The sequence below is a fragment of the Echinops telfairi genome, unplaced genomic scaffold, assembly GCF_000313985.2.
Source record: "Echinops telfairi isolate 266 unplaced genomic scaffold, ASM31398v2 ScPeMD7_7469;HRSCAF=8507_1, whole genome shotgun sequence".
Classification (NCBI taxonomy): Eukaryota; Metazoa; Chordata; class Mammalia; order Afrosoricida; family Tenrecidae; genus Echinops; species Echinops telfairi.
In genome coordinates this window covers 109,776,175-109,791,122 of record NW_022111373.1, presented here as the reverse complement: position 1 = coordinate 109,791,122, position 14,948 = coordinate 109,776,175, and the positions used below count along the sequence as shown (strand labels likewise).

Genomic DNA, 14,948 nt, shown 5'->3' with positions numbered 1-14,948 from the left:
ATCCAACGGAATGCAGAAATGATATAATAATATCTTTTATATCACATACAAGCAAAGTTTTGCACAAGTTAATTAAAAAATTGTCGCAGCAGATAGAGAACTCTCAGAAATGCAAGCTGCATTCAGAAAAAATGTGATTATCACATGTATCTTGGCTGGCAGCAGAGGATACCAAAAGGGTGCTTCCTTATGTTTCACTACCTACGCAAAGGCTTTTGATCGTGTGGATCCTGACAAAATATGGGTAACACATGAATGGGAATTCCAGACAATTATGCTCCTGTGGAACTTTTATATAGTATATCAGAGACAGTCATTCAAACAAGCGTATTCTGCATGGTTTATAATCAGAGGAGGTGTCTGTCAGGGTTGTATCCTTTCACCATACTCACTCAATTTGTATGCTAAGCAAATAATCAATCCTAGGGGCAGCTAGATTATATGAAGAAGTATGTGGCTTCAGGATTGGAGCAAGACTCGTTAACAACCTTCAATATGCAGATGATACAACATTATTTACTGAAAGTGAAGGGGACTTGAAGCACTGTACTGACGAAGATCATAGATGGTAGTCTTCAGTATGGATAATACTTCAACTTAAAATGAAAGTCATCCCAACTGGACCAATGAGCAGCACCTTGATAAAGGAAGAAAAGATTGAAGTTGTCAGTGTCTTTTTGCTGGGATACACAGCCAACACTCATGGAGGCAGCCCTCAAGAAGTCAAATGTTGTATTGTATAAGGCCAATCTGCTGAACAAGACATCTTCCATGTGCTACAAAAGCAAAGAGGTCACCTTGAAGAGCAACATGCACCTGACTCAAGCCTTTGTGTCCTGCTGTTTTCAAATGACAGGTATATATGGGAAAGAGGGAAAATGAATACGGAACATGGAAGACTTGATGCTGCTGAATTATGGTGTTGGTGAAGACTATTGAATATGTCAAGCATTGCCCGTGACCAAGCAAACCTGTGGTGGATGAAACACAGTCAGAATGCTCTTTAGAGATGAGGGTGATTTGACGTCATCTTATGTAATTTGGAAATGTCATCAGAAGGGACCAACCCCTTTAGATGTATTTTCTCTTCTCTTTTTTATGGAGCAGGAGATGATTTGTTCTCAAAAGAATCTTTCATTAACTGAAAAAATAAACACTCTCTTTGTTGGTTTTAAAATGTATACATATCCAAATCATTTCTCCTTTATTGGATCCAAATTTCCCCTAGGTTTGTTTTGATTTTGCTGAAAAGAGAGTGAATTACTCTCTTTCAAAATGTCTGCCAGAAAAAGGAATTAACATGCAGATGGATTTTCATTGTTTGAATGGGGATTGAGCCTAAGCGGCAAAAGGAATAATATTCACACACTGACGATCATCTCTGATGTGATTTTCTTTCTAGTTGACACCTATATACGAGTTGGTAAAGGAAGTGCCTTGTGCCTCTGTGAAAAGACTCTACATGAAACGGGCCCTGGAGGAGTATTTGGATGAATTTGACTCCTGTCATTGTAGGCCTTGTCAAAATGGTGGCATGGCCACTGTGGAGGGGACCCAGTGTCAGTGCCATTGCAAGCCATACACATTTGGTGCAGCATGTGAACAAGGAGTCCTCGTAGAGAACCAGCCAGGTCAGTGTACTGAATTGTCTAATCATGCTGCACACCCTGGAATGGGAATCGACTGTTCTCTGTGGCCCCTGAAATTTTGTGTATGGAGAGGTGAACATCTCACTGGATATTTGAATTTAGTATTTCTCTCCCTTTATCATTTCTGTATGACTGCTACTCTGGTCAAACCTCTATTGCTCTCTCCTGTTTTCCTGTTTGAATAAAACCATTTTGCCTCTACTTTCTATTCTTCAGTGAAACAGAACTATCTCTAAAATACCCCCCCCCCAATCATCTTATTAAAGTTTTATCCTGTCATATGTATGTAGAGCTGTGTTTGCGTGCCTCACTTGTCTGATGATAAACTCATTGAAGCGTCTTTATTTCTATTTTGCATTACATAAAATTGATCAATCATTCATAAATGTTTGTTGAACAATTTCTCTCTGCTCAACCATGTATTTTGGGCTTCAACCACTTAGTACAGGGCCACGTAATGCTGACTTTCTGAGTAGGCAAGATATGACTGTTATTTACCTATCTATATGTTTTTATATTTATTTATACATTTCTCTGCACTAGAAAATCATAACTTCAGGGCTGTCCAATGCCTTCCCTTACTCCAAGAGCATAATATAGGCCTTGATTTATAAAAGTCACTAAATAAAATTTTGACTAATAAATATGTAGCTGAATTGTTGCTTATAGATAAGCAAGATAAGCTATTTGGGGAGATAGATAGTGCTCTATCTCCCCAAATAGCTGACCTGGCCACGAGTCATCCTTTTGTGATATGGATTTCCAGTTCTTTGTTAAAATGAAAGTACCCTAACTAGTAAATTTTGGGACAGCAAGCACAACTTGCCAATCCATTATTATCACCCTGTTCCTATTTTGGGTAGTGGGAACGATGATCATTCGACTACTAACTGAAAGGCTGGAGGCTTGAATCCACTCAGAGGGGCCTGAGAAGAAAGACAGCCTAGTCTGTCTCCAAAATGTCACAGCCATGGGCCTGTTTTGCACACACGTGGTCACCATGACTAATTCATTGACCCCTGGAAACAACCAAGCAAAATGCCCTATACAGGGCCTTATTTTATCCAATTAATTTCTAATTACGTAATATAAGGAAAGTCCCAGGAAAACATGCAGGTTACTTAGCTTCGTTACGGGATCCTGAGGAGAGGATGTGGAACGAAGGTTTCACACGGTAAAGGGAGTCAGGGAGCAGGAACACAGTCATCTACCATGGGGACATAACAGTTTGGGAGAATAATTTCTGAGAGCACTTTCTAACGAAGGCTCTTCGAAGGGGGTTCCAATTCCCCATTCCCTCCCACCCACCCCAGGAGCAAGGAGCCCTGCTGGTCTGGTGGGTAAGTGCATAGCTTGAGCTGAGCAGCTGGTCTGAGGGAGAAGGGCGTGGCAGTCTGCTTCTCTCAAGGTGACAGTGTGAAGATCCTGAGGGACCCTTCTGCTCTGTCCTATAGCGTCACTGAAGGTTGCAAGTGGCTCCATTTAAAAAAAGGCTCCAGTTTTCCCTTAGGGGACACGATAGGGGAAATACTAGAAATCTGGGTCTTGAATAGGTCCCAAGGACAGAAGGTGGACAGGGTGAGTTGAGGAAGTGCTTGTAGACTGGAGAAATACGTTGAAAGAATGTAAAAGGGTTGATTTAAAAATGGCTGTTTTCTACTTATATATCTACTTTGTACAGTGCCAGCCCTGGGGTGAGCAGCCTCGGAGTGCCCAACTGGGTAGGTTCTTCCCGTCCTCAGTCAGCGCTTTCATAATAAAAGCTCACCTTACGGACACACTGCAGTGAGGAGAAGACCTTGGAGATGCTTAGCCGGAATACTGGGATTACAAATGGGGATGTGCCTCTTGTCAGCCATTACAACCTTGGGCACTGCAACTAGCCACCGAGTTTTCACCTCTTACATGGGGATGAGGACCGACCACGGGCTCACCTGGATTCATTGTTGTGAGGAGTCAACATATAATATGTTTACTAAAGGGATTTGAAAGAAGAAAAAAAGAAAGAGCTATATCATTGCTAGAAGGATGCTAAGTCAGCCTTCATATGGATGCTAAGTCACAGACAGTCTGGCCATTCTATGTAGTCCAGTGAACAGGATGATAGAGCTTTGAAGTCTTTCACCTCCCTCCCAGAACCCCTCGCAGGAAGCCTACAGTAAAAGGTGGAATCCCCCTCTTTGGTGTTTACTGAGAAATCTCTCTTTCTTACAGGAGGGGTTGCTGGAGGTTGGAGTTGCTGGTCCCCTTGGAGCCCCTGTGTTCAAGGGAAGAAAACCAGGAGCCGGAAATGCAATAACCCACCTCCCAGCCAGGGAGGGAAATCCTGTGTTGGAGAGACGTTAGAAAGCAGGCAATGCGAAGACGAGGAGTTAGAGCATCTCCGGTAGGTGGACACCAGAGCCCGGGGCAGTTACCTGGCCCGCGGTGCCCTTACGGTAAACGGGAACGATATGGTTGAGAGTTAAATGACCATGTTTATCAATGACTGGGGGTTGAAGGGAAACACCTGCAGCCACTTTGCACTGGTGCGTCTGATTTTCCGGAGCCAGTGAGGGTGAGAAAGGCAGCTCTGGCAGGCAGTCCTCTGGTCACATCTGCCACCCATTTGCCTCATGACCTTGGGCAAGTGATTTGCCATACTTGTAACCTGAGGATAATAACAGTAGATAAAATCATAATAGGACGTTATCAAGATTTAGTGCGATTAAGTCCTTAGTACAGTGGCTGCCTGGTACAGAGGAATTATTCAATAAATAATAGCATTACCTTTCATATATAAAACTGTTATTATTGGTATTATTGGGAGAAAGGCCAGGCTTTCTCTTCCCATACAGAATTACAGTCTCTGAAATCCACAAGGGGTAGTTGCACCTTCTGTAGAAATGTTCTTCCCAGTCCTATAGGGTTGCTGTGAATCTGAATCAACTCGATGGAAGTGAGCTCCGGATTTTTGGATCATTGTTAGTCTGATTTGGTTGTGCACACACCAGACGCTTTAAGTGGAGACTATCTCAGCTGATAAGCCCAGGAGTTTGCCACCAACCTCTCAATATTCAGGATTTTGCAAACATTTTATCAAAAGAGCCTAAGTCATCAATCAGCATTCTTTATGCCAAACCCTACTGTCTTACAACGACTCAATCAAGGAATTGGCAAAACGTTCAAGCTAGATAATCTGAAGGCCATTTGAGTTTGAGGAACAGGCCAGGCATTTGGAAATCGGGTTGAATTGTGGGGTGGGATGTCTTATCCCAAGGTCTTTGGTTTCTTGAAGCTGACCATTGCCAAGATCTCTTGTCTGCGGAAGCTGGCAAAGGTGAAGAGAGCGCTGGGCTTCAGGGAGACGAGGGACTTACGGGAGATCTCCGAGTAGGTGAATCTATTTCTCCTGCTGGACAGAAAGCTGAAGGGAAGGGAGCACCTATGAAAGATGTTGAAAGCATTTTCTCTTTTTGGTACTTTGGAGAGTGGAAATGTTCTTTGTACAAACAGCAAAATCAATAGGCAATTTTAACACTTTGCCTTAGACATGAACACTAGCATCGAGGTCATTCTGGTGGCATATTGACGTCAGAAGTCCTTGACAATCATTGTCTAATGGTAGATGCCATCATTGTCATTATCATGATTATAGCTCTCCATAGAGATGGTTATGATACCAGTGGGGCTTTGACTCTCCTCTTAGGTCTAAGATTCCTGCCCCAAACCTGATCAATCACCTACCTGTCAAAAATATATATAGATACTCTATGACCCCTTGTTCTTCCTTATTGCTTTGAGAAGATATAAAGAGCATGATTTTTAGGAAGCAAAGCGACTTGACATGAATCATTCCCTCGTATTATTAGTTTATAAGCCTGGATCGGTTATTGCCATTTTATGTTATCTCCATGTATTCTTAAGGTTATTGTGAGTATGAATTGAGATAGGATAGAAGAATTGCCAACGAGTTCTGGTGGGGCAGAAGTTAAACACTTAGCTGCTAATGGAAAGGTCAGCAGTTTGAATCCACAAGTGGTTTTTCTTCTGTGGGAGAAAAAGTCTGTCAATCTGCTTTATTAAAGATAACAGCCAAGGAGACCCAATGGGACAGTTCTACTTTATTCTTCAAAGGAATACCCCACCCAAACTGAATTTTTTTCAAAGTTATCTATTTAAAATTTTTTTAACAAAACAACTGTATCACCTTCAAAGTATTCTCCATTACACTTAACACATTCAAATCTGTGATTACATTCTTGGAAACCTTTTTCAAACTCATGTTTGGATGGCTGACAGCACCTCCCTCATTTATTTTTAATTCATCTCTTCTATATCTTCATATTGATGTCCTTTCATATTTTTCTTCACTTAAAGAAACAAAGAAACAAACAAACAAACATCACATAGAGTGAGGTCACGTGTGTAAGATGTGTGGGGCAGGAGAGGAATGTTGTTTTTTGCCAAACACTGGTGCACTGAGATGGCTGTGTAAGCAGGTGCATTGTTATGGTGGCAGAACCAGTTCTCTATCTGCTACAAATCAGGTCTTTTTTGTCGTACACTGTTACACAATCTTTTCAGAACCTCTAAATAGAAAGCTTAACAGTCTGACCTGGTGGAATGAACTCCAAATGCACTATCCCCTCACATCAGCAGAGCATTTCCCCCATTTTTTGGGGGTAGACCCTCGTATAGTGTCACGGTGAGTCAAAATGGACTCAGTATGCAACAAGAGGACCTACCATGGTGCCTAGATATATTAAATATTAAGTGAAGATGCAAAAAAAACACAAAAAACCCACCAGAAACAAAAATTCACTGCCATTGAACCAATGCCATCTCATAGCGACCCTACAGGACAAAGTGGATTTGCCCCTTTGGGTTTTGGAGACTTTAAATCTTCATGAGAGTAGACACATCTTTCTCTCTTGGACTAGCTGCTGGGTTTGAACCACTGACTTTGTTATTTGATACTCTCTCACAGGCTCACTAATTCTAATGGCTCATTTTAAAGCTAGAATCCGTTTAGTATTAAGGGAATTTCCTATCCAAACATCAAGAGAACAAGTAGGTATGTTATCCATGACATTTGTTTATTTTTCGTTCTTTTGGCCTGTTTTTCATATTATACAGTGGCTCTTTTGGCTTTTTAGGTCTTGAGAGTATAAGGATATACTTTATTCTGAAAATGACAATTTCACATCAATGGAGTATCTTCAGATGGGAATAAAAAATCACTGTGGTGAAAAATAGTTATTAAACTGTGAAAGCAATCACACTAACTACACGTTGTTTTCCTCTTTTCTTTCAGATTACTTGAACCGCATTGTTTTTCTTTGTCTTTAGTTCCGACGGAATTCTGCCCATCACCCCCTGACTTGAAAGACGGATTTATCCAAGTTGGTTATGAAAGTTAATCATTGTTTTCTTTCACATATAGCCTTTGCTACAAATTCCATCTCTCCACTATAATCCATAATGCTGTAATCCTCCTTCTGTGGTGAAAAAAATGCTGAAACTACTTTATGTGAACATTTTACTTTTAGTGGTGAGGTTTTTAGTTTGCGAATTTTCTCCTTTGGCCCAAGGTGATTAAAATTCTTCAGAATGAAGTAGATCTTCGGTGGTAAGAGAAATCAATATTGCTGGCAGTTAATTAGAAATGTAATCATGCCAGAGGGTTTATTTTCACGCTGGACATTAAAATAGAAACCGGAAGGCAAGTTCTTCAACTTAGATAACTTTCCTTGTTCTTGCCCTTAAGAGGTCTCCCTTCCCTGCCCCACCATCCATGTGGAGACTTGGAATTAAGTATTACTTTTATTTCTGGAGCCACTAAGAGATTTAGAGATACTGCAGTTCATTGCACTTTGAGCAATTTTCCTGTTTTCGGAAGGATCACCAGTCATTTGCCAGTTGTCACTCAGGGAGCTTGCTGGCTTTGGGATCACATTAATTAGTGCTGGCCTCACGCCTTGGCTTTGGAATGCCAAATCCCAGTGAAGTCTCCTCTTGGCTCTTGCAGTGAGTTTTTCACTGCTGTCAGCCTTTCTTTTTCAACAAAACACACATGCCATTTTATTTCAACTTTTATCCAAAAAATGTAAGAGAGGGTAAAAATGTGCAACCTGAGCTTCACCTACTGACCTCCACTCCTCAGGGGAAGATTGGAGGTAGGGGGAGAGAGGTTAGGCAGAAGTTGGGTCATCCTTCCTGGGAGATAGGCCATCTCCATCCTGGGAGAAAAGGGAAGCCCTGCCCTGGTTGGCTGGGGGACAGGGCCTCATGGAGAACGGGTTCCCTTTTCTCCTAGCACCAGTCCAAGTCCCTCTAGGCCCCCCAAAGCCCTCCTCCTCAATGGAGAAGAAACATTTCAACTTCTTGAGCACTGTCCAGAAATGCATGGTGCATGGCGCAGGTCACAGGCAGGCCAACCAAGGCACGCTAGGGCCTGCCCCTCTGTTTCTTGGCAGGCAGGCACAGCTCAGCTTCCTCCTCCTTACTGCCTTCTTCCTCAGTCCCCTCTTCCTCCTCCTCCGAAATGTCATCGTTTTTTTCTTCATGAAGGAATTTTTTCCTCCAAAATTCTAGGTCCTTGAGCATCACTCTCTAAGAACGTCTTATAATTTCCCCAAATGTAGATCCTACTGGGGGATGGATCATCCAGAATTAATTGTGTGTTTGAGTAAGGTTTCTGATGCTCTTGAGGGAAGCTTATGATCAGAGAATAAGGCACAAGGCCAAGCAAATGCACAGGCTTTAGCAAACCGCGAAGCTGTGGTTTACAACTGTAGTGGTTACAGAGTCTTGTAAAGAGCCATGGAGTCTAAGCACAGCTCCATGGACTGTTAATATCTGTCTCCTGGAAAACGTAAAAATAGAGATTATTGCTAGATCCTCATCTTTAATTTTTTATTTAGAAGCTCTAGGAGTCTGCATTTTATTAAATGAATACAAGTGGTTCTGAGACAGAGCTGAGTTTGAACATTGTTGAGTTAGCCTTCCTTGTAAGGAAGTCCTTTCTAGAGGCTAGGACCAAAGCACGCCAAGGGTCCTTCTTTACCTCACTTTTCTCACACCTCAACAAGAGTCTTCTGTTTTACCACTTCCACGAATGGAGTGGCCAGGCCGAGCCAGGAGGAGGAGCTCTGGCATGGAGAGGAAGGAGCCACTAGAGAACTTTGTAGAAATTCGTAGTGCAGAGTCTGTGAAGGGCCAGTTCCAAACCCTCTCTCCTCTGAGTTTCTTCACTACCACTTTGGGTTGGAGAGGACCAGATGGGTGAAGAAAGGAATCAAGAAAGACACCAAGAACCCAAGTACCCCCTCTTACTTCAGACCTTGCCATGCTTCAAGAGGAAAGCTTACCTCCTGGCACGATAACCCAATGACATGTTGACGCCAACCCACCTCTGCAAGAGCTCACGTACAGCAGAATGATGGCGGGTCAAGAGTCACTGAGAAACCTGAAATCTTTCATGAACATGTTCATAGGGTTTGAATATTCCTGACTGTTCAGGTACTAGGTGGTGCAATTAATGCACTTGGTTGCTAGTTGAAAGGCTGGTAGTTCAAGTTTAGTCACAGATCCTGGTTGCATGATCCTGAAAAATTAACCCTTGCAAAGCCTTTGGAGCAAAGTTCTTCTTTGACACATACTGGGTTCCCATGAGTTAGAATTAATGGCAACTTTGTTATTGTTGTTTATTTCCAATGAACCTTTCATAATTGTTAATATGTTCCCTGAAGCTAATAAATGCTATTTTCCCTGAAAATATAAGGGAAAGAAAATGTTTGGGTAATTCTGATTAAAATAACTTCAGTAACAGATGTAATTTTGAAAGCAATCAATACATTATAGAATAGTGCCATTAATATTTTTATTTCATTTATGGTGTTATTGATTAAGACTATACAGGGGAAAACGTTTCACAGACAATTTTCTAAATAAATTTTTTTGAATGTAGGCTATTTGATGATTAAAAAAGGTATATTTCCTAAAGAAATAACTTCTTAATGCAAAATCAACAAATCTACCCTTCTCTATACTCTATTTTGCTTAGGATGAAGGTGCCATGTTTCCTGTTGGGAAAAACATAGTCTACACTTGTAAAGAGGGATATTCTCTGATTGGAAACCCTGTCGCCAGATGCGGAGAAGATTTAAAGTGGCTTGTTGGAGAGATGCATTGTCAGAGTGAGTGGCCCTGGTTGTAGCGTATACCTTAAAGATGAGAGAACGATGTGGAAGAGAATGAATGAAGATGAATAACTGCCTGCTCACTGTATAACCAGATCATGACCGCTCTTCCTGAAAGACAAGCATGATCCTGTCCAAGTTTCAGGAGTACCTGGAATTAAGCCCTCAGTATTCTCTATTTAGAAGCCTTGGTGGCCTAATGGTTAAGCAATCGTTAGCTAACCAAAAGGTTGGTGGTTCAAACCCTGGAAATCTGTTCCTGTGAAGATTACAGCTGAGAAAGCCCAATGGGGACAGTTCTAGTCTGTTCTGTAGCATCACTAGGAGTCAGCACTGACTGAATGACGCACAAGGACAAGAACAAATTCTATTTTAACCTTCATTTTTGAAGAATATTCTTCCTAAGTGAGGTGTTATATGAGAGGGTAACCCCCTAAAAACCTATAGAAAAAGCTCTGCTGATGTGAGGGGGATAGAGCATTTGGAGTTCATAGCATCAGGTCAGACTGTTAATCAAGCTTTCTATTTAGAGGTTCTGAAAAGATTGCATAACAGTGTGTGATGCAAAGGGACTGATTTGTGGCAGACGGGGGACTGGTTTTGCCACCACAACAATGCACCTGCTCACGTGACAATCTCAGTGCACCAGCTTTTGGCCAAAACCAGCATGCCTCTCTTGCCCCACACACCTTATTCATCTGACCTCACTTCGCGTGACTTCTTTTTGCTTCTCTGAATGAAGAGGGACATGAAAGGACAGCAATTTGAAGACATAGAAGAACTGAAGGAAAAAACGAAGGAGGTGCTGTCAGCTATCCAAGCAAATGAGTTTGAAAAATGTTTTCAAGAATGGAATTGCAGATTTGACAAATGTTTTAAGTGTAATGGAGAGTATTTTGCAGGTGATAAGGTTATTTAAAAAAATTAAATATATAGCTTTGGAAAAAAGTTCTGTTTTGGGGGGGGTACCCCATTGTAGGTTAGCAGTTATATTCTTTAAGTCTTTTGAAGATGTTACTACACTGCCTTTAATATCATTGTTTTGTTTTTCTTTTGGAAGTCATGCATTATTTCCTCTTGTTTTCAAGATTTTATTAATTTATTTAGTCTGTTTTCAGCAGATCTACTCTGACATACCAGTTGTGATATTTTTTCTTGTTTGCACGTGTCCTGCCTGGTGTTCACAGGAACCCTGGTGGCGTCATAGTGAAAATGCTCAACTGCTCTCCCACCAGGGAGTCTGCAGGGGGAGTCTGTGGCAGCCCGCTTTCGTAAAGGCAGAGTCCCATGGGGCAGTTCTCCTTGCTCTGTAGGGTTGCTGTGAGCTAAAACGGACTCAATGACAATGGGTTATGTTCCTGCTGAAACTTAAAACCCTTCTTAAATGTGTGATTTATGCTAATTTTAGAGTATTCTTGAAAATTCTCTCATTAATTATGGTATCAGTGTTTAACTGATGAGCACCCAGTTTGCAGAAGGCTATGGATAACAGTGGGAGTTCAAAATCCATGGGCAGCATTCCTGCATGGATTACTCCTCTGAGGGAGCCTCTTCGACCCTAGTTGAGGGAGGCGAATAGCCTTGCTATCAGTCAGAGAGTATTGTAAACTCAATTCTGGCACATGTAATTAGATTAAAATGTAATACCTGATCATTTGACCTCTCATTTGATCCACTTTAACTTTGTGCTGCTTTTTAATAATTTTGGCTTTTTTTTTTCCCAATTGAGGTTTTTTCCCCTCAGCTTTATTTTGTTATTCTTGTTGGTTTTTTTTGGGGGGAGGGGGTTATGTTTTCCAGTATGTGAAATCCAGGATAGGTAATCTATAGCACAGTAACTGGATTAATGGCTTATTGGGGATTCAGGAGGAGGGAGGAGGTAGGGTAATGGGAAGCTAATAATGAACATAAGAAGGAAGAAAATGATTTAGAACTAATTGTAGTGATGACTTTACAACTCTTTTTTAATATGGCCCATCTATGGAAGGGTATGCTATGGGAATTATATGTCAATAAAATTATTAAAAGTATTAAAAATGAATGCAGTGTCAAGGTTGGAGGAAGGCTTATAAATAACCCTGTGATGTGCAGATGACACAACCTTGCTTGCTGACAGTGAGGAGGATCTGAAGAACTTGCTGATGAACATCAAGAATTGCTGCCTTCGGTGTGGATTACAATTCAGTGTAAAGAAGGCCAAAATCCACACAAGTAGACTAATCGAAGGTTGAAGTTGTCAAGGATTTTGTCTTGCTTGAATCCACAATCAATGCTCATGGAAGCAGCAGTCAAGAGATCAAACGATGATTTGCGTTAGGTGGATCTGTTGTACAAGACCTCCTTAGAGTATTGGAAAGCAAGTAGGTTACTCTGAGGACCAAGGTGTACCTGATATGGTATGCTCAATTGTCTCATATGCATGTGGAAGTTGGACATGGAATGAAGAAGAATGAAGACGAATTGGTGCCACTGAATTGTGGTGCTGGAGGAGAATATTCAAAGTACTGTGGACTGCTCACAGGACACACTGATCTGTCTTGGAAGATGCATGGCCAGGGTGCTCCTTCCAGCCAACGATGTTGAAACTTCCTCTTACATGCATTGGACATGTTGTCAGGAGAGACCAGTTCCTGGAGAAGGACATCTTGTTTTGTAAAGTCGAAGGGCAGCAAAAAAGAAGTCCCTCCATGAGATGGACTGACACAGATGGACTGACACAATGATAGGCTCACGCATAGGAACCATTGTGAGGATGGCACAAGACTGGGCCACATTTCATTCTGTTGTGCGTAGGGTTGCTACGGGTCAGAACTGACTCAATGGTGCCTAACAACAACAACAACAACAATAACAGCAACTAAGAGTAGAGGATTCCTATCTTGTATCTCCTCTTTTTTTTTTTTTTCAGACTTGTCTCAAAAGTTTAGACTCCTGAAGTAATGAGAAGCAGGCTCAGTGAATAGAAGCTTGGCTGGTAATTGAAACGTTGGCAGTGTGACCCACTCCTGGGGAGAACGAAGTGGCAGCCTGCCTCTGCAATGATTCCTAGCTTTGGAAACTAATGGGGCAATTCTGCTCGGACCTATAGAGTTCTTAGGAGTTGGAATAGCTTCTATGGCAGTGGGTTTGGGTCGGTTTTGGTTAACCCTGTGAGACTGCCAAATACACTACTCAGCTTTCAACCTCTGAGCTGGAATTTTCTGCTCAGTTCCATAGACTTTCAGACTTTGTTCTTCAAAATCACAAGGAGAATAGCATTTGAAAATGCTGTAATCAGCACAGTAGGCTTCTTTCCTTTTTAAAATCTTGAACCTTCCAGCTTTACTGGAAGTATTGTGGGCCCGCCACTGGAAGTACTTTAAGGAGCTAACAGAGTACCACCACGCTTCTCTCAAAAATGCTTTGTACTTTTAACTTTGTATAGCTTTTCTACTTATTTTTCATGGAAGTGTAAGTGTGAAATTTTCAAATATGTCACAGCCAGAAGCAAACAAATCCAGTGATAGATGATTTGTGCTTTGAGGGCAGAATATGTGACTTGTGAAATCAGCAGCATGCAGCATTTTGCAAAAATATAGGCAATCAATAAATGCTTAACAAAATTAGCAGTTTCATTGATATATAATCAGATAAAATACAATTTAGTGATTTTAAGATATTAAAAAAAGTTGTGACATCATCACCACCAATCATTTTTAGAACAATTTCTTCATTCTTGTACTTGCTGTTATTAGCTCCCCATTTCCACCAAACTCCCTGTCACAGCCCTAAGAAACTATTGATCCAGTTACTGGCTCTGTAGCTTTACCTATCTTGAATTTTGTATAAAGAAAAACATACAACCCCCAACCCAACAACAGTAACAAAATTAACTACAGAAAAACCTCTATTGAAAAGAAAACAGAAAATAATAAAAACTAGGACAAATTACAAAATGGGTCAAAAGGGAGAACAAATGATAAGGTGTTAATGTTTAACCTAACTACATCTGCATTAATTCATTTTCAATGCACTCGACTGCTAGCAAGGCTATTCACATCCCTGATTCATGGTCAGAAGAGATTCACCAATGGCTTAATCTACCTGGGGACTCTGCACGATCACTCCAAATCAACAGACATTCGTAAAATGATACTTAGTAAAACTTAAAAAAATGTTTTTATGAATGAGTGAATGAATGCATTCCCCAATGAAAGTGATCAGGAAACAGAGCAGAAATTTTCTCATGCAATCTAGAATTTTTGGAACATGGAACCTAGATGAATTCCTCAAACTATTGCTCTGATATGATCTTTAGATCTTCAGCCAAAATTAACCCTTGAAATCTTTTAAAACAAAGAGCAGCCCCCAAATGAGACAGGAGACTTGAGTTTATGTTAACAGGGGAGGAACAGTTCAGAGAAGGAGGAGGAGAGTGTTTACATTACTTGAAGAAGGTCATCAACGTCACAGAATTGTACACATAGAAATTGTTGAGTTGATATACGATACACCCTCAAAAACAGCAAGACAAAAAGGTAGAAAAAGAAAACAAGTAACTATTTTAAAAAGTAATAATAAAGAAAGAGGTAGAGTAGAATTTTCTAGAATATTGTTCAAAGACTATTAGGGACATTATCAAGATTTTTATTTAATAATGAATCTTGACTTATCTCTTTTCTTTTCTTTTTTTAAGAGAAGATGAGTTAACAATTATAATTGAGTCAGAAAAAATAGAGCTGGAGAACAAGGGGGATTTTAATACTTTCATAGTTTCAAGTATAACTAAAATCAGCCCTGTGAAAGTTTCCAATAATGAAACATTGAATTGGAGATATGTTAATGATACACAAAGGCATCAGAACATGAGTATTCTGGTGGGCCATCATTGACCACAGAGAAAAGTGGCCAAAGTGACAAGTCAGGTTTTAACAGTAGTCAGATTTTCTCACTCAAACTCACAGTCATCGAGCCCATTCTGACTCACTGCTGAACCCTACTGAACAGGGTACAGCTGCCCACGTAGATTTCCTGTAACTCTTCACAGGAGTAGAAAGCAGTGTTTTTCACCCACAGAACTGCTGCTGTTTTCAAACTGCTGACCTTGCGATTAGCAGCGAACACATCACCACTACTC

General features: G+C 40.9%; 1 protein-coding gene across 1 annotated transcript in view; it reads left to right on the top strand.

Annotated features, from left to right (window-relative positions):
• Nucleotides 1-14,948, top strand: part of C7 (complement C7) — an 85,397-nt gene that overhangs the window by 50,860 nt on the left and 19,589 nt on the right. Inside the window, exons 11-14 of the mRNA XM_045285250.1 lie at nucleotides 1,403-1,631; nucleotides 3,864-4,035; nucleotides 6,946-7,033; nucleotides 9,697-9,829. Coding sequence (XP_045141185.1) covers nucleotides 1,403-1,631; nucleotides 3,864-4,035; nucleotides 6,946-7,033; nucleotides 9,697-9,829 — 622 coding nt within the window. The remainder of the gene's footprint in view (nucleotides 1-1,402; nucleotides 1,632-3,863; nucleotides 4,036-6,945; nucleotides 7,034-9,696; nucleotides 9,830-14,948) is intronic.